General features: G+C 42.1%; 1 protein-coding gene across 2 annotated transcripts in view; it reads left to right on the forward strand.

The window, feature by feature from the left end:
* The first annotated feature begins 7,502 nt into the window (after window positions 1–7,502).
* DOCK10 (dedicator of cytokinesis 10) overlaps window positions 7,503–20,232 on the forward strand; it is a 280,897-nt gene continuing 268,167 nt past the window's right edge. Inside the window, exon 1 of one of the 2 annotated variants that reach the window (XM_029224638.1) lies at window positions 7,503–7,844. In XM_029224638.1, the coding sequence (XP_029080471.1) occupies window positions 7,722–7,844 (123 nt within the window). In that variant the 5' untranslated portion in view covers window positions 7,503–7,721. The remainder of the gene's footprint in view (window positions 7,845–20,232) is intronic. The other variant, XM_029224643.1, reaches the window with a different exon arrangement.

The following is a 20,232-nucleotide window of genomic DNA, read 5'->3' on the forward strand; positions in this document are numbered from 1 at the left end:
TTACATCAATTATATGCACCAAAAGCATGTTTCCTCCAACTGTCTTCAACCCACCTAATCAGGGTATAGAATTAATGCTTTGAAAAACTTTATAAGCGTAGATTAAATATTAGTATGTTTCTTTCTGAGGCTGCCTATTAGGAAATAAAACACACCCTTTATCTCTTTTAAATAATCACTTGGTATTTGTTAGGTGTATATTTGGTGTAACGCTCTCTTTACTAGATGAAGAAAGTGGTAAATGATACCATGACCTCTGATTACTGTTGGCAACATCCAGTAGTGAAAACAACAAACTATACATATACATAAATATTCGACTTATATCCAGAATATATAAATTAGACTTTAAGATGAATGAGATAGGCTGACAACCTAATTCAAAATGGGCAAAAAATTCGAATAGATTTTCTTTCCTTTTCTAATTCAGAGTTTCTCTCTTAGGAATTTGCCTATTTGAGGTACTTATCTTGTCAGTTGAGATCTTTGTATATTAGAAATATTTGCCTTTCTTGTTTATTTTTATTATAAACATTAACCCAATTATGTTTGCCTATGGCTTTTTAATTTTTTCTTTTGCCATAATGAAAATTTAAGTTTTTATGTATTTAAATATTACTATTTTGTCCTTCTATAATATCTGGGGTTCCTGTCTTGATTAAGAGAGTTTCACCCTATTAATGAAAAAACAAACAGTAAAACATAGTCAAATTAATAAAACTCAAGACCAGTTCCTTGAAGAGACTAATATAATAGCTAACCCCCCTCGAGAACACCATTAAGGAAAAAAAGAAGAAAGTAAGAAATTCAAGATTAAGAATGAGAAAAGACTGGATAAAGAAGAACAAATTAAATGTCAGTAAAATGTAGTGACACAACTGAGTTAGTCTCTTCAACAAGTCAATGTTATTATCAAAAAGGAGGAGGAGAATGGTTTTAAATTAAAAACTTAAGAGACAAGACAACCAAATATCTTCTATGATTAAATTCGGGATTCGGCAAATCAGCTATAAAGTGTCTGGGGAACAATTGGAGAAATTTGAATATGAACTGGATGATAAAAGTTATTAAGAGATTGATATTGCAGTTATGTGGGAGAATGTTTTTACTCTTCGGAGAGAAATGCTGAATTGCTTAAAGATGGAGGGTTATGACTTCTCTAATTTAAAATGGTTAACGATAGCTGGGGGTTAGATGGGTGCTCACTGTATTCTTTTGAAACTCTTGAGACGTGTTTAAAATCTTTATAATAAAATTAAAAAGAATACAGGATGGGGGAATATATATAAGTTAACGCTACGTGCAATTCTAAAGCAAAATGTTTTGGAAACCTGGAAAAATGGGTGCTATTCATTGTAAAACATAAATTATTAAGAATTAAAAGAAGATGTGTAAGTCTTGCCTAGACCAATTACTATAGAAAAGATTTGAAAGTGATTATAGATCGCCCCTTAAAAAAAAATGCACCAGGACCAGATGGCTCCACAGCTGGATTCTATTCAACCTTTGGAGACCAAATGATCCCAATGTTTTAAAAATTATTGTAGGCCATGGAAGGGGACAGCAATTGCTCCAATCCACTTCAGGAAGCTAAAGAAATCTTCCTGGCAAAATGAAATAAAGTCACTTCCACAAAAGAAAAGATGACCAATCTCACTCATGTATAGAGATGCAAAATTCTCAAAGAAATAATAGAAGACAGATTCAATTTTATGTTGCTCTCTTTAAAAAGTAAAAGAAATAATTATGTTATAATTTGTTATATAAGGTGTATTTCTGTGAGAATTGTGAGTGCCTGGAGTAATCAACATATTGAAGAATAAGAGAAGGGCACTGAAATGCCTAGAAGAATAAAATAAATACAGGGTTTAACTATGCATGTAAGAAATTGAAAAGTTCCCATTCTATGTTTACTAATCATTTCCTTCTTCCTCATATTAAGCCAAAATCTGCCTCTCAGTAATTTTTACAGATGGAGAAATAAAGGTCCTGGGACATTAATTCCCTAAGGCCAGACTACAAATTAAATCCAAAGCAGGATAGAAAACCCAGAGACTGGTTTCCCGTCCAAACTGTTCTTTCCTTTCAAGTATGTGCCTCTCTTTGAGATATGCCCCAAGGATTCTGGTGGACTTATTGTGCTCTGCATGTGGCGTGTGGGCAAAATATACAGCCCAGCAGAGAGTTTCACATTCAAATCACATTATGTTAAGTGAAATTTTCTTCCAAAGAGTGATCTGTCTTCTAAACACGGTAACAAATCCATATCAAATTTAATTCCTTTGCCCATAAACAACATGGAGGCACTCAGCTTTGTCAAATGGCTCTAGCTCTGGCAAAGGCTAATGGATGCCCATAAATATCACACCTCTCAAATCATATTTTCCTTGCTGCTTTTTAATATTCCCTTGGCAAGGTGAAGAAAAATGTACCTTATGAAATAGGATTCAGCCAAAAGGCCACTGGAAATAAATACAATTGTTTAATTTTTATCTTAATATTAGAGAACAAAGAAATGTTTACGGCAAAGTATTTTTCTTATATTTTGGTTTGTGATTCTGATACTTTATTTACTTATTGCTGAATAGGACAAATTTTATACTTTCAATAGCCAAATACAATTATTTTAATTTACCCGCCCCAATCACAGTCACTACAGTGTCATGGCAAGTCACCTACTTCTGTGGACCTCTTTTCCTATTATAAAAAGAGGATAAATGTACTTTTCCCTAGATAGGGAACTAGGAAGGAAGTCTTGATAATATCACAGAATAGTTTTAGCTTAGACATTTGTACCCTAAGCCTTTTTTTATTAATTAGCAAAATGCTCCTCCTTCCAATTTCAATGTTATTAAATTATCTCTCAGTTTTATCTTATGGACAATGGGGGCAATATTTCATGCTTCATCTGCCTTTTAGGATGAATTATTTTAGAGTCAAATGACATAGTGACTATATTTTGTAAACTGTGTAACATTAGGCAAACTTGAAATGGTTAAACCTTGAGACAGGCTAAAGGCCAGGCTGACACCTAGGGTGCAATAGACTTGGTATCACTTAGGAAAGGTGGCTTAATGCCATGGAATTAGTACAAGGGGTATTGTCCTAGTTTCTACAATCTCTGAGAACCGAAACCTGGACTCACACCCAGGTCTTCAGACTGCTGGACTAACAACTAACGGAATTTTCACACTATTGTATCTATTGTGTCTCTAGATACAGTAAAGATAGTACAGTTTTCACTTTTATACTTATTACTGCTAAACTTCCTGAGAGCTTTCCTTACTCATAAGACTAGTGTAATCAACCCTTGGCAAAGTCATGGAGAAGGATGATAGGAGAGGACTATTGACAATTTCATTTTTCTAGTTGTACAGAGCTTCAAACTGTACCAGGGCGGGCAATCAGTGCTTACTGCATCTTAAGAAAGCCATTGATGCTTTTGAATAAGAGGGAGAGTGCCTGAGCTTTAAAGAAGGAAAGGAAGGCAGGAAGGAAGGAAAGAAGGAAGGAAAGAAAGAAGGAAGGAAGGAAGGAAGGAAGGAAGAGGGAAGGAGGGAGGGAGAGGGGGAGGGAGGGAGGAAGCACCAGAAAATCCCATATTATTGAGACGAATGTTTTCAATCTTAGAGCTCTAAGAATATAAAATATAAAACGTTAATACGGGTCCTATCTGAGAGACTCCATTTCCAGAATATTACCCTCCACCTCTCACTAGTGTTTTATATCAGTTTCTCCATTTGAAATTAAGTTGTCTGCAGGCAGAGACCATTTGCTTTGCTCCCTGCCCCCATGGCTTAGGTTGAGATCCTGTCCAGAGTTGAGAGTCCATAAATGTCTACTACTGAAAGTGGGGTCATTTCTTTCCTATTAAATGGCTTGGTCCATGCCACCTCAAATAAAGAGGAGAATTAGAACTTGATAAAACTTGATTGCAGGCTATGTGTTCTAAATACTAGGAAATATGGAACAGTAAAAGATTGAATTTAAGGTCATTGAACACAATTTGTCACTTCATGACTTTTTTTAACTTTAAAAATTTTTATGGAATCTGTAGTTAATACCTTTTGTCATTTCATTGTAATTTCTTTTGTAAAATATTATTTTACTTATTAGTTTGTGAATAGGTTATTACACATGTGATACAAAATCCAATAAGCATACAGGGTGTATATATTAACATGTATATTAATATATATCGACACTCCTGTCCGCCAGCTGTCAAGTTCCCCTTCCCAAAAGCGATAACCGAAATCTGTTTCTTGTGCAACCTCCCACACGATTAATTTTAGAACATTTTCACCGTACCCCAAAGAGACTGTGTACCCATTAGCTGTCACTCCCCACCTTCCCCCAACCGCCTCCAGCCCTAGTCAACCACTAATCTACTTTCTGTTTCTAGATTTGCCAATCCTGGGCATTTCGTTAAAAAGGGTATCATAAATGTGTGCTCTTTTGTGGCTACCTTCTTTCACTTAGCATAATGTTTTCATGGTTCATCCACATTGTAGCACATACCAATACTTCATTTCTTTATTGCCAAAAAATACTCCATTGTATGGATATACCGCATTTTGTTTATCCATTCAATTGGTGGATATCTAAGTTTTTTCCACTTCTTAGCTATTATGAATAAGGCTGCTGTGAACATTCTTGTATAATACAACTTTTTATGTGAATATATGTCTTCATTTCTCTAGGAGTGGAATTGCTGGGTCACATGGTAACTCCATGTTTACCATTTTATCGAACAGCCAAATTGCTTCCAAAGCAGCTGTGCCATTTTATATCCCTACTACCAAAGCACAAGGGTTCCAATTTCTCCACATCTCCCCAACACTTGCTATTTTCCATATTTTCATTATGACCCTCCTTGTGGGGTGGTATCTCATTATGGTATCTCACTGTGGCTTTGATTTGCATTTCTCTGATGACTAATGATATTGAGCATTGTCTATTTACATATCTTCTTTGGAGAAATGGATGATCAAATCCTTTGCCCATTCTTCCACTGGGCTATTTGTCTTTTCATTGTTGTGTTACATTGCTTTCTTTGTTTTTGGTTTTGTTTTTTTTAACTTTTGTTTTTAGAGCAGTGTTAAATTCACAGCAAAATAAAGAAAAAAATACAGAGATCTCCCCCTACCTCCCCACCTGTAAAACCTCTGCCATTATCAACACTCCCCCACCAGAGTGGTACATTTGTTACAACTAATGAACCTACACCGACACAGCATAATCACACAAGTGCATAGTTTACATTAATTAGGATCTTCACGGCACTTTCATAGGTTTGCCTTTACAAAGCATCTTAGCCATGTCTCTCTAGGGAACTGAGAGATGGGTGACCAGCAAAGAGTCAGAGAATCCCAAATTAGCAGACCTGAAGTTGTGTCTCTGCAGCAAAGAATGTGTGTGTCTATGCAGACACTCAGTACTCTATCCTTGAAATCCAGAAGGCAGCTTAACTGAAAGCTACATGACTGTCAAGGGCCGTTATTGAAATGTCCTGAGTGTAAAGGTCACTTACATTTACCCTCCTTCTCAGTGTGACCCATGGAGTGAACATCATACAGGGTAAGGGTAGGACAAATAGGCATCTGTTCATCAAATCCTCTCACACCAGTGCTCTGGGTAACCGCCTGAAGCTGGAGAAAGCGAAGTTTGCAGTTATAAAAGATGGGCGAGTGATTTTCTGTTACTTGATACTCTTAAAGAATGGGTTGCGTGGGATCTCGGTGTTTTGAAGCAGCTCAGTGCCTTGCTTGCCATACCAAGGACACATTCTGAGGAATTTTCAGGTACGCCAGCCTTCCCTTCCAGCACACCTTTCTGTCTGTCTCTACCTCAGGCACTCAGCTCTCAGACTGCACCAGCCCATCGAACCCTTGGGAAAGTCATCTGCAAATCAATATTAGCGAGCAACTCCTGTGTTCTGAAACCATGGAGAAAGACTAGATACCTCTTCTTGGGAAGCTCAAGTTCTTTCAAAAGTGCTTAATGAACTGTCTCTCTCAAGAAAGTATGCATTTGAAAGCATCACCACAAGGCACACCTGTTAGAGGAGGGTGTGGCTGGAGGGAGATACTCCCATAGAGATCTTGTGTGTCACCACAAGGCAACCACCTACTTTGCTTACCCTTAAAGGTGACCTTGGTCACATATTGGGTACCAGTGTGAAAGCATATAACGCAAGACACAGTAGTTTGCTATGAAGGGTATAGTAGAGCCGACCAGTGTTTCATATGGCACTTCCCAAATCTTCCAGAGCCTCTGTCCGTCACGATTTCTAAATAGAATGTGCTGAAATGATGCCACACCAGTACCTCTGGCTAACTGAATCTCAGACATCAGAGAGCTGACTCAAGTGCATATATCAGCCACTTAGGAGTTCTTTATACCCAAATGCAACCTTGTGTTAAAACTATATATTGGCTTGGGAAAAACGTCAGGGTCACAGATTTATAAAAAGCTGTTAAGAAAAACCTAGAATACTTGGAGTGGCTGCCCTGAATCTCTTCAGACTGGTATCCTAGGGGCGGGGGCTGCTCTTCCCGACTCCCAGCCCCACATGGAGTTGGAGAACCACCCTGGGGTGTGACTCAGGATGAGAATTCTCAGAAGACTTTAATCAGAGAGCTAGGGACAATGTGCAGGCCAGATGCATGTGTGGCAAGAGTGGGAGAAGAAAAACAACACAAATATAAGTCCACCCGCATACTTGACCCACACCACCTGGGAAGGCCACCGTCAGTTCTAGCCAGTTCACCCTATGTGATACTCCCCAGCTTCTTACCTCACATTAATTACCCTGATTTATTGGTTTCTAGCTTGTATTATCTGAAACTCCCTTGTTCATGTACTTGTATTCTTTTATTAACTTGGTTATCTGCTGCCTCCTACCCCAAGCTCAAAAACCTCATCAGCCCCTCACAGCCTTAAGGTGGGGCTGGTAGGTTCCCCCGCTTAGCCCAGTTTCCAGAAAAACGCGCACTGGCACATAGTAGGCGTTTCATGAATACTGGTTGAGGCATCTATGAACTTGCAAGCTTATTCCAAGGCCCTGAGTGAGGGCTCTGGGCAAAGGAGACTTTGAAAGCCTGGCTCGGGAGATGCTGCGGAGATCCCAGCCACCAGACCGTTTATAAGCCTCTGATCCGATTCCAAGGCTGGAAGGGCGAACTGAGCTCTGCCCGCGCCCTCTCGCCAGCCCCGGAAAGTCGGGGCGAAACCAGCGAACGCGGCCAGAGCTCCAGCGCCGCAAGGAGCCTCCAAATGGGCACGAGGGCGGTGGGCAGGCCCCGCCCGGAGCCCCGCGGCCACCGCCGCCCCGCGCCCCTCCCCCGCCACACGCCGGTCCTGGGGGCTGCGGGCACAGTCGCGGGGGGCCGGCTGAGGCCGGGGGTTGGCGCGGGCTGGAGCCGCCCCACGCGCGTCCCGCGGTCCCCACTCCAGAGGCGCAGCAGCCGGGTCGGGGCCGCCTGCCGAGTTGGCCGCGCGCGCCCGCAGGAGCGCAGAGTTTGGAAAGTCGTCGCGAAGCTTCGGCGGAGCGCAGGGGGTGGGGGGTGTCAGAGAGAAAAACCCGCCTCTTGCGAGTAGAGCGAGGAAGGCGGGGGGGGGGGGGGGGGAGGCTCCGAGTTCCGCTTCCTGAACGGCGGTGGGTAGAGGAGGTCGGCGCCGGCGAGGGCGGCGGGACGCGCGCTCCGGGCCCGCGACGGGCGATGGCCAGCGAGCGGACCCGCAGGTTCACCCGGAGCCTGTTGCGACCCGGGCAGGCGGCCGAACTCCGGCACAGCGCCGCGTCCGCCGCCGCGGTGGCTGTCAGCAGCCGGCAGCAGCAGCGGGTGAGTGCAGCGCGTCCTCCGCGCCTCCCCGTGCGCCCCGGGCTCCTGGGGGCCCGAGCCCGGCCTCCCGGAGCGCTCGGCGCCCGGTTCCCTGCCGCCCCCCGGCTCCCCCGCCCCCGCACGGCCTCCCCCAACGCCTCGCCCGGGGCCGCCAGCGCCACCTCTGCGAGGCAGCGGCACCGACGCGTGAGGACCGGGGGCACGTTTGGGGACCGGGGACGCTCAGAGGATCAGCCGCGCGGGCAGCAGAAGCGCAGTGTGGGAGAGGATGTGCCTGAGTCTGGGGGTGTGAGGAGGTGACGGGAACGCATCGCGAGCCCCGTGGGCGTTAGATTGTGGGGTGCCAGAGACCCGAGGGGTGGATAGTCTACGGAGCGGAACCCCTCGGTCCTCGGGTCTCCGCGCCCCCTTCACCCCTGGCGACTAGGGCGCAGGAGGAGAGGGTGTGATCCGAGTTCCTCGCCCGGGCTAAAGCTGGGAACCTCACCTGAACGCTTTCGCGGAAATAAATGCCCTTCTCACCCCCCTCCCTCCACGGGGTAATTAAAAACCCACAAACCGCTTTATAGGAGTCCAGAAAGGGCTGAGGGAACTAGACTGGAGGAGACGTGGGTCGTTAAGTATTCAGTGGTTCCTGGTATTTTTCTAAGATGTTCGCAGGGTTCTCCCGCCAACTTTACTGGTTACTTCCTTATTGAAACGCCTTCTAAGAGAGCCGGGTGATTTCCGCGGGAAATCCCTGGGGCAGCAGCCAGGCGTTCTCAGGCGTTCTCATCTGATGCCCAAATCATATCCATACCTCCCCAGATGTTCGTAAGTTCCAGTAGGTGTCACACTCCGGGTTGGAAGTGTCAGGAGGAAGAAAAATGAACTCTTGTGGGAAAGGGAAGCGAGTGGGAACAGACTTAAAGCAAGACTTGGGTTCAGCAGCGACACTCTTGGCCTGCCTTTGCTGGACCGGAATCCCACGTTGTGGGTTTCATTTTACTTTTTGCCAGGAAACATCATTAGGAATTAAACGGCTTCTTTTAAGAGTGTCAAAGAAAGTGTTACTCTTGCAAGTCACCCATCAGGAGGGAGCCAAGAGCTGCCCAGAGCCAGTTCCCACAGCCAGGACTTTTCTCTAAAGCCAGAGGTTGGAAAGTTGAACAGAACGGAAGCTAATTGCCTGGCAGAGGAAAGAGGCATCAGATGCCCAAGAGGGTGAGGGTGATTGGAGTGTGAAATGAGTCAGGAGTCAGGGGCCAGGGTGCCTTCTCTTTCACTTACCACTGGCTGCAGTCTGCAGGCACCCAGAGGGGATTTAACTGTTAGCAGACCCTGTGCCAGGGGCTGCCCTGGTCCTGATATCAGCATGCACATTTTCAAGGCAGGAAGGATAATCGGTCAAAAAGAACATTTGAAAAAAAGGTTCAGCTGGAGTAAAAATAGAGATAGTAAAATCCTCAGGCACGCATAGAACATAATTTTCACTTTGGAATGATTATTCAGGATTGTGGCTTTGTCATTGTCTGCCATTTGCTTTAAGATAACTTTATTTTGCAGTTGATTCATTTTACCAAATCTCAGTAATGATCTGGTAGACAAGTGCACAGAAATAAGTAGCATTCAATTGGAAAAAACAGCCCTAAATGTTGTTTTTGATTTTTGTTTTATTTTTAACTTGGTTCTCCTAGAGTTTTTGGAGCACTCGACTTTTCTCTAAAGAATATGTATCCTAGATACCTTTGTACGCGGACACACACATTACTTTCTCCAAATTGCTGTCAGATTTGAAATCCTAGGGTATCTTGTCAAAATGAATAAGCCCAGCGTCTTAAAAAGAGTGGGGGGAAGGGGTGATTCGCTGGGAAAGGTGTCCCTGCCCCCCTCCCCTCACTTCAGCACCGTGGCCAACACCCTGGAGCCAGCTCTTGCCAAGACATATCAAAGGATCTGACCCATCTAGTCAGGCAGCTTGGGCAGTGATTTTGGCAGCACGGACTTATGTGCCTGGCATCCGTCCCATCAGTTAACTCTTAAAGGGAAACTGGAAGGTGAGGCATTCTCTGAGTTGGCACCCAAACGCAGTGGGATTCTGTGGGGCAGAGCATCCCTTTTGAACCTAAAACCTTGTAATTGGACTGTGCAGTGAAGATGAAGCTTAGCTTACATTGATCCACTTCCTTAAGACGCTTTGTGTTTGTTGCTTCAAGTCCTCAAATCCTAGTTGTCAAGGGAGAAAATGAATAGTCTGGGGGAAGAAGATAATGGGTAGCCCACTTCAATACAGGAAGTGGAATAGTGTGTATTGGAGCCAGCTGTCATCTACTGAAAAAATATTTGAGACACACTAGAAAGTCTTGCTGAGAAAACCTGTCTCACTGCTGGATTCATACAGTACCCTTTCTGAAATCTCTCTTTTGGGGACCGAAAATATAAATACAAAAAATATATAAATATATATAAAGACATATATATCATACAAACATACACATAATAGGACAGGAAATCTTCAAAACGTGTTTGGATTATGGAGATCAGAGAACGAAGGGATGCTGAGTGAGGGCATTTACCGGGGGGCCTACTTTCAGGGCAGTTGCTGAGGAAAGTAGAGGTGGATTCCAAAGCAATCTTGATTTTAGTTTTAACCCAAGGCACTGTAGTAGCTCATATGCAGGCAGACTCCTAGTGAGGACCCGCCTTATTCTACATTCCTGTTAAGAATAATAATGAAAAATTATCTGCACTCCCAACTTCATTGCAGCATTCTACACAATAGCCAAGATATCCCATTACAATGGATATATAATATTCCATTGGGGGTGTGTGTGTGTGTATACACACACTCATATTATTTAACCTTACAAAAGAGGGAAATAGAAGGAAATCCTGCCATTTGTGTACATTATATTAAGTGAAATAAGTCAGACACAGAAAGACGAATACTACATGAACTCACATATGTGTGGAATCTAAAACGGTAAAACTCATAGATGCAGAGAGTAGAACAGTGGTTGCTGGAGTGGGGAGGGGAGCAGAAGGGGAAATGAGGAGATGGTCATCAAAGGGTACAGATTGGTCACCTCTGCACGATGAATGAGCTCTGGAGCTCCAATGTACAGCGTGGTGACAATAGTTGAAAGTACTGTATCGCGCACTTGAAATTTGCTAAGAGGATAGATCTTTAAATCTTCCCAACACACACACACACACACACACACACACACACACACACACACAGTGGTAGCTAGGTAGAGGTGATGGATAAGTCATTTAACTTGATTGTGGTGATCTTCCCACGATACATCAAAACATCAAATTGTACTCCTTAAGTATATACAATTTTTATATGTCAAAGGTCTCTCAATGAAACTGTTGGGAAAAAAAAGAGTGAGAACAATAAAGAACAATTATGAGCAAAAGCCATAGATTTTGAAAACAGAAATATTTCCTCCTTAGTTATCCGAAAATTTTTTCATAAAAAAACAAATGAATCACAACTCATGCAAACGCCAATCTCAGGATCAAGCACAGCTTAAGTATTTCCTGACAGCCCCCCTTTCATAGTAGTCCCACAAAGCAAACTTGTGTATCGCAGAATCTCAGTTCAAAAATGATTAGGAACATTTCTCTCATGTCAGGGCTTGAGTGTTTTTATTTTTTTTGGTTGAGTATACTACTGTGTTGGCCACAAAGTTGTAACACCACTAATTAGAGATTCTTTTTTGCTAAGAAGCTCTTCTTTTAAAAATGTGTGAAGTGCATTTGTACTTTCACATGAATTAGTTCATCTAAATAGCTTTCTACAGTTGATTAAGCTATAAACATAGGATTGGTGCTTTTTTCCGCATATATATTATATTTGTTTGAGAGATACGGACTTTTATTTCTGGAACATGATTGGGTGGGTCACAGGAATGGAAGACTGAGTAACAGAGAGGCTAAGAACTAACTAGGGTCAGATGATGGGAAGGAAACACAGAGGCAGGTGGAGGTTTACCAAACACCAACTAATCATTCGGTCAATTTTTGCCTAATGCCTTTTATGTGTTTCCTAGATGAGAACATACCACTTTATTTACATGTATTCTTTAGGACATTTACTCTGCTGTTACACAAAAATTGCTCTGCAACTTATGTTTGAATTGTATCCAAATTTATTAATTTCCTTTAAAAAGGAAACATCCTGCTAAAAGCAACTGTACTTAATCAGTGTGTTTTCCCCTTCCCCACCCAGAAAGGCTAAGAGAGGAGAGTATTGATTCAGTATTCCCCCAAATTCCATATCCTTGCTTTGATTTGGTGTTTCCTAACTACCTCTGTTCCCCAGTGGTACTCTTTTTAATATTTTAGGCAGCTTTGAATAAGCAGAACCTTTGACCGACTGAAGATTTCTGGTTGAGAAGCTATGAATATGGAAACATGTTTACAGGGGCAGGAGGAAGTCTTAGAAGGAAGATTTTCCTTCCCTCTGAACTTTGTGATATTTAATAGTTGAGAGTAAGAGGGTTTTAAGAAATTGAGTGGGAGATACTAGAATTTCCAAAAACTCCTATGCCTGGAGTAAGAGTCAGTGAAATGATGTGGGAAGTGATATTGAAGAAAAATGAAACACTTGTTTTGCTGTCAGTGTCTAGAATGAAAGCAGTATGCAAAGCAGAGGCCTGTTAGTTTGGCATTCCCAGCACCGTCTTGTTCTGTTCCAGTTTTTTTTTGACAGGGCTCTTCATAACAAGGGTCTTTACATTTTAGCAGAAATCAGAGGCTTTAGCACAAATCCCAATCCCACGTTTATGTTTTCAAATGAGGAAAGTCCCTAGCCCGGTGAAGAACTCAACACAGTTTACAAGATCAAGGTTGAATGTTATTATTGACTGTATCAACTCGTATTTTTGACTTCTCAAGGGCATTGCAGAGGTAACTTTAAAAATATATGGTAACAACGGTGGGCTCTAGAGAACTTTTACATGGGTCAAAAAGTGAAAGAATGAATAAACATTTTCGTCTGTCTCTTTCTTTACAACCTTTTTCTCTAAGGCCTAGCATAAAAAAAGAGAGCAGTAATAGTTGTTATATAATAAACCATTTGCTGAGAACCTACAAAGTGCCTGACAGCATTGTTTTATTTAATTCTCAGAGCAATCCTATGAGGAAGTCATTATAGTTACAGATTACAGAGGAGGCCACTGAGACTCATAGGGTTAATACCTTGCTCTGAGTTAAGTAACTGACATGGGACCTCTTTTGCCTCCTGAATAGCAACCAGTTTTGTAGCTGCTTCCAATGGCATCTCTAAGTGGGAAGACACAAGGATTTTACTTTGGTTCATGTTGCCTTTTGATGGGTAGCTCTACCTAAGGAAGAAGAACTCTGTCCTTCCTACTGGCATTTCAGAGTACCCGTGAGGGGTCGCTTCAGTTTTCCTCTGAGGTTAGAAGCCACAGGAGAGGCTGTTCCAGTTACCTATGTTAATAATAGATCTTCCCAAGGCAACCGGAGCTCAGTGGTTAAGTCCTTAAAACATGGAACTTACTTAGCTAACCCCATGCCATCTATCTGGCAAAGCCATAAGCGAATTGTGAAAGAGGGTGGAGTTAATTCTTCTCAAGTCCACTTCTCTCCCAGGACTGGCTGCTTCTCCATTCTCAATCACTTCACCCACTCCAAGCAAGGGCCTGAAATTTTCCAATGCATCATGTGTCCTTGACGATGCATACTTCCATTTGACTGGGTTGTGTTGAGATTCTTTTCTCACACACTATCCTATTCAAAGGAGTGATTCCAAGTGTCTTACAAAGATGCATGTAACATAGCAGCAACGAAAAATATAGTGAGGAGGTAAAAAGCAATATTAGCAACAACGAAAAGCAGTGTTAGGAAAGGTAGATGTAGTCAGGAGTAGGTCCGTGGAGTACGATCGTATACAAAACGCCTAACCATTAAGTCCTGTAGTCTGGCTAAGGGTGCATCCTAGAGAACCAAGTCAAAGAGGAAAACATGATCAGCCGTGAGATTAAGAGAGCCATAAGATAAAAGAAGATCATTTGCTCTAGACATGGTCAGCTTTAACTTGTACTGAGACTCCAAAGACAAGATAGTCTTTCTTCTGTAATTTTTCGCAAAGGGCAGCATGATGCAGTGATAGACCCTTATTCCTTAGAATGTGGTCCATGGGCCAGCATTGGCATCACCTGGTCACTAGAAATGCAGAATCCCTGGCTCTATACCTGACCTCCTGGATCAGAATGTGAATATTAATAAGATCCTCAGATGATTTGTAAGCACATTGAAACGTGAGAAACACATACACACTCACACACAAAGCTACAATTTTAGCCATAGTTTTGCAGTGTATTGTCAGGTAAAGGCAATTGTGTGAGGGTCTAGTACATCATGGTTTATTCTGCAACTCTTTGAAAGAGTCTCTTGAGACAAAGATAAAGTTTAGACCACCTAAGGATAAAAATGAGATTTGTTCATTGCTAAGTGACTTTAGGGAAGTCCGTTGCTTATTTGCTTTGTGTTTTCTCCTCCATCTAGCACCTTCATTGTAGAGTGAACTTAAGTTAAGCTTCTAGGTTAAGGAAAAAATTCTATAACGTACATGACATAGTTGCAATGTGAATCTGCAGAAGTTCTCACCCTGGTTATAACCCTAAAGATGGGTTCCAGGATGTGGCCAGTGTCACCCCACTTACCAGAGAATTTGAAAGCAGAATCACTCCAACTCAGGTAGGACATGCAATGATGATTACTTATTGCTTTAGAAGATTTATGTTGCCATCATATTGAAACCCTTAGTTATTTGAAAATAATTGGTTATATCAGAATATCTGATTGCTAGAATCAGAAAATGATGAACCTTTTTTCTTTCAGTCATTGACTCTCAGAAAAAAATGGTTTTTCTTGTTCTCATTTGAATGTCCTAAGGATGGGATTCCATGGAGTTAAAGACCTTGGTTTTTCCACATGTTGTAATTAATGTGGTCCAGGACCCCTTTGATTGGCTGTCCTTTACCACCATCTGGGGACACTCTTTCCTCTGGACGGCTGTCCAAGTTGAAGTTCCCTCATGCAGTTTGAACCATTTAGCCAGTTTGGGAGTTGGCGTAGTAAATATCAGATCCCCTGAGACTGGAGACCAGAATTCCAGCCCTGGCTCTGTGACTCTTTGCTGAGTCACTTCCCTTTCTGGAGTCTCAGTTTCTTGATCTGTGAAATTAGGACATTAGATTATTGGATCCTTACATTTGCCCTCTCCCTGCCCTGGAGTCCTCACGGCTTCTCCTCCTTGCCCCTCAGGTTCTCAGATGTCATCTGCTCAGGAAGGTCATCTTGGATTCCCAACTGCAGGCGGTTTGCCCAGCCTCCCTCTGCTACAGACGTCTCTGACCCATTACTGTTCTTCACTTTCCTCATAGCTCTTACCACTATCTAAAGAGATCTTTCTACTTATTTAATTTCTTATTTCTCTTTTCCAGGCTTTCTGCCTTCAAATATAAATGCCATTGAGAGAAGGGAACTTGTCAGTTTCACTACTTTTATGCTATATTGACTATATGAAAATAAGGGGCGGGGGTCTCCCTTCCCACTGCAAATGAGTGCTTAAGGAACGTCGGGAGAGTGGGCTGGGTGTGTATCAGTGAGAGACTGTAGTGGAGTTATGACTTCAAAATGTCAGGGTTGTCAGTATCTGCTTATGCTGTTCCTTGAGGCATCTTCTTCACGGTCTAGTTGGTAAGTGGCAGAAATGCAATTAAATAGAAAGATATTGAGCACATCCTGTGTGCCCGGTACTTGACTCGTACAGTCTCTTTTAATCCTCATGACAACCGTATGGGGAAGGATTTCTATTCCTATTTTATAGACGAGGATGGAGATGCTTGGAGATCAGGAACTTGCCCCAGATGAAATGGCTGGTAATTGATGCATCCAGGAGTCACATGCAGGCAGTCTGACTCTGGAGTCTGTGTTGCCCACGATTAGTCTGTTTTGTTCTGAAGACAGGTCCACCAGGCAGACAGGCAGATCTCATTAAACATGCAGTTAGCATCCATGTGAGAGAGCAAAGAGAGAAAAGGAAATCTCAGAGTACCAGCCGTAGGAAGAGGTTTTTAAAAAGAGTTTCTCAACAAGAGAAGAGCTGTGGTTACTTTTGCTCTGCTGAACAATTTTTCATTTATGACATCTCAGCAGAGTGGGATACTGGGAGTGACACCAACTTTGGACACTCCGTCAGTGTGATTCTTTCCCAAGGACAGGACTGGCATGGAGTGTGTTAATTATGCAAACAATGGCTCCTTCATCTCTTGAAAGGGGCATCATTTGATTCTTCTCCTTCTGTAGAAATACATTTCTGGCACGATATGCATGGCGTAGCTGCAGTTGCAGCATTACATCTGTTACATTGTCTTTTGTAGTCTTGATTTGAATGTTCGTGTTTACAAAGGAGAGGGTTTTTTTCCCACTGAAGTGAGATTTGTTTGCCTCTTATCATTCACAGCAGTGTCAGTGGGCTGGAAAGAAATGCTTGTGTTTGCTGGACTTGACATGTTGACGTACATTAAATGATGTAGAAATAATAAAATTTAATGAATGTGACCGAGTTAGTGGCTATAGAGCAAAACACTTGCCTTTGAAAACGTTAATATTTGTAACTGGATTGCAGTGGAAGTGTCTGCCTCTGAGAATAGCAGAGTTAATGGACCCGAATCATCAAAAGTTCCTTTAATTGTGCTGCTAAATGTGAAAGTAGTCAGTTTTCCTAATTCAGTTTCAGCACAACCCCCTCCCCTGACACGTAGAATTGGGGAAGCGAGGCAGCTCTCTACGTTAAACACCAAAATGGCAGAGTTTAACGATAGGATGTGGAGGAGGTTCTATTGAAAAAGATGGCACCATTTATGATGACCACAGTGAGCTTTTCTTCATACAATTATTTTGGTAATTACCAATCTAAATGACTAATTAAGGCTGTCAAAATGACCAGTGACTTTGGGGCTTTCAAAACACACATTCTATAAACAGAACACAGGCCTGAGCATCTGACTTGGCAAACAAGCAAACAAAAAAACTTAACAAAATTCACTATTCAATTAAATAGGATAATTATTTTCAAACACGGATTGTTTATTTGATTAGCTCTTAAAAGTCCCTTTGTCACACTCTTCAGAAGGAGAAAATGGGAATTAACTACAGCTGAGTAACCTTCACAAAAATGAAAGTGACGTCAGAGCTCAGTAACTTTTATTTTTCTTTTTTTTGCGGTACGCGGGCCTCTCACTGTTGTGGCCTCTCCCGTTGCGGAGCACAGGCTCCGGACGCGCAGGCTCAGCAGCCATGGCTCACGGGCCCAGCCGCGGGGCATGTGGGATCTTCCCGGACCGGGGCACGAACCCGTGTCACGAACCCGTGTCCCCTGCATCGGCAGGCGGACTCTCAACCACTGCGCCACCAGGGAAGCCCTCAGTAACTTTTTTGGAGAAGAAAATTCAAATCTGGAGAACTCATATTGCAAGTAATTTGCTTTCATGTTTTTTACATTATTTATTTTAAAATCAGACATTTATTCAAAAGAGGATTTTATTTTCCAACGAAAAGTGTTCCAGTTTACTTTAAAGCCTGTATGTCTACAATAGCTATAAAAGTTCCCTGTGTAACTGCCAGTAATAAAATTTATTGGCATACCAATATGCACAGATAACATTCTTTCAGGACCTTTCTGAGTGCTAACAGGGAAGGTTCATTTATTAACTTCCATTTTTCAAAGTCAAAAGCCATTATGTGGTTGCTATTCAATCAATTTGAAAAATGTATCTTTTTATCATTAGGAAGCAATGGTTTCCAGGCTCTGTAACCTTGGCTATGTCTTTAAGCTTCTTCGGGTTTTAGTTTCCTTGTCTTTAAAACAATAAGGTTGGACAGTAAGACCTTTAAATATGCCTTAGTTCTAAAAATCTAAGGAGTTATTATTCTTTTTAAGAGGTTTTCATAGATGGTTCAATTTTTTTCATTTTAATAACACCATTATTGATTAAATAGCTGATTTTAGCAATAGGTAGAATGGCTCCAAATGATCTACAACCAAATTTGTATTTCAGAGACGAAAATGGTAGCACAAAGTGGTTATTTGAGGATGTAATGAAGGGAATAGCATTTATACACCCAAAGAACAGGGCTAGAGGCATCAGAATTAGCAGAAGGACAGCCAGCAGTGACAAAGGTGGGCAAGACAGGTTCCTCCGACTTGGTGGAGGCTCAGAGGCAAGCTTGTAACCTCATTTCCCACTTCCTATTCCTGCAGAGAACTGTAGGCTCCATCTGCTTTTAAGACCACGAGCTCTCCGGTTCCCATGCCCAGTCTTTGTAATTGCAGCTCTCTGGCTTAATGTCTGTGCCAGGCTCCTCTTAGCGCCCACATGACTAGGGTATAGACCAGGGTGGGGGGAGTTTGAACCATCCTCCACGCTCCACACCTCTTCCCTGCCATCGAAAAGCAGTAAGAAACTCTTTCTTTTTCAAGTTCTGTCTCTGTCACCTCCTTCTCACACCTAAGAAAGGTAGTATGATCTTTCCCTGTGATCTGTCTGGTGTGATTTCCGAGCTGTTGAAAAGACAGCAAAATCTTCCTTCCCGGATCATTCTCCTAGCAACCTGTTCCCTAACAAGGTCCAGCATATTTCATTCAGCAGTTAGAAGTCAACCTTAAAGATACAGGATGAACATTGACTTGAATTCACACCAAAGTGTAAATCCATTCCCCAGCAGGTGTACCTTGGAAATCGCCTCTACAATAAATGGGTGTAAGAATGGGAGGCTTGTACCAGGAATAACGTTTCATCTTTTACTGGTAACTAGTCCGATCTCTGGCATGTAAATGCATAACACGTGTCCCTGTTGCCTCCCCTGGAAATGGAGAATGAAGTGTGGTTTTGCCCTCACATTTCCAAAACCCTGAGAAACCTTCTGGATAAGCGCTGTGGTTATTGTTTCGATATTTCCAGGACAGCAAGGTGGTATACAGTAGTATTTACTAAATGCTTGTTAAATGTAAGAAGGAAGGTCACCCTTGGAGATGACAGAAGTACATGTTAGGCGTGTGAAAGGGAATATAAGTGCCTGGTTTGCAGTAAAGAAATTCTCAGGTATGTTTCAGAAGAAATACTTTGGTGAACATCTGACTTGGCAAACAAGCGAACAAAAAAACTTCACAAAATTTACTATTCAATGAAATATGATAATTAAGTGCAAGCATATGGAATGTGTTCAGTTGTCACAAATTGAAGTATCCTGAATGGAATTGAATTCAAGATTCCCAACAAAAGCTATTTAAAGATAAAAAAAAATTAAAATGTTAATTGGCATGAACGGATACTCTTGGATAAATAAGACTCAGCCCAGCAGGTGTTAGTGTTGTTCTAACACCAGCTCCTCCCCTTGTGGGCGCCTCAGTGGCACACACAGGCTTCACTGTTCGGCCAGGGGTGTCATTGTCATTCCCTCAGACGCTGTTAGCAGTCACAAGGCTGGGACAGAATAAAACTCTGGGCGGGCTGCAGAAAATGATTGATTCAAATGCAGGAAGTGTGGGCGACAGAGTTTGGACAGCAGTCCGTCCCCAGTCCCATGATGGAGAGAGGTTTATGTTTTCAAGAAAACACTTCATAAATCACCAGAGCTGTATGAGGTTATCAGTGAACGTGAGTGCTATTTGAGTTCTTAAAAACTCTGCCGCTTTTCTTTAGGTCAAGGAGCTTTCCTGACACTGTTTCAGAGGGTTGTAATAACTGTGCTCTATGTTCTCTTTTTAATTCCAATTTTCATCTGATAGTCTCTTCTTACAGCTGTACTTTGAAAACCTTTATTAAATTGATAACTCAAAATATAGATAATAATGGAAAGATAAAAGCAGTGATCACCCATAATCTCACCACCCACTGGTAACAGCTTTTGGTGTGTTTATTTTAAACATTTGTCTGTTCACAAAAATATCCTTTGACACACGTTTAAGCTAATAGTGAATATTTAAATTGTTCATGTGTGTTCAGTGATTCAAGCTAAATTTTGTCCTGAGAATTCTTTCTTCTGGTGCTTATGGATACCAACTCCACGTGAAATGTATGTTGGGAATGAGAAAAGAGAAATTGTGCTACATTTCTTGGTGTCCTACCATCATAAACATTTAGACCTAGAGGAAAAAGTCTAAAATAGATCAGGAAGTTGAGTCACAGGGAGGTTGAAGTGGATATGGTCAGGGTGACAGAGCAAGGTTGATGAGCTCAGACCCAGTGCCTTTTCTCCCTCAGCCCAGGGCACCGTGAGCAGCCCGAAGTATAATGTCATAAAAGGAAAGTCTAGAATTTTACTCAGATTTCTATGGGGCTTTCCAGTAAAAGTGAATAAGCCT

Source organism: Monodon monoceros, unplaced genomic scaffold (genome assembly GCF_005190385.1).
Source record: "Monodon monoceros isolate NGI ecotype Baffin Bay Population unplaced genomic scaffold, NGI_Narwhal_1 Super_Scaffold_16, whole genome shotgun sequence".
Classification (NCBI taxonomy): Eukaryota; Metazoa; Chordata; class Mammalia; order Artiodactyla; family Monodontidae; genus Monodon; species Monodon monoceros.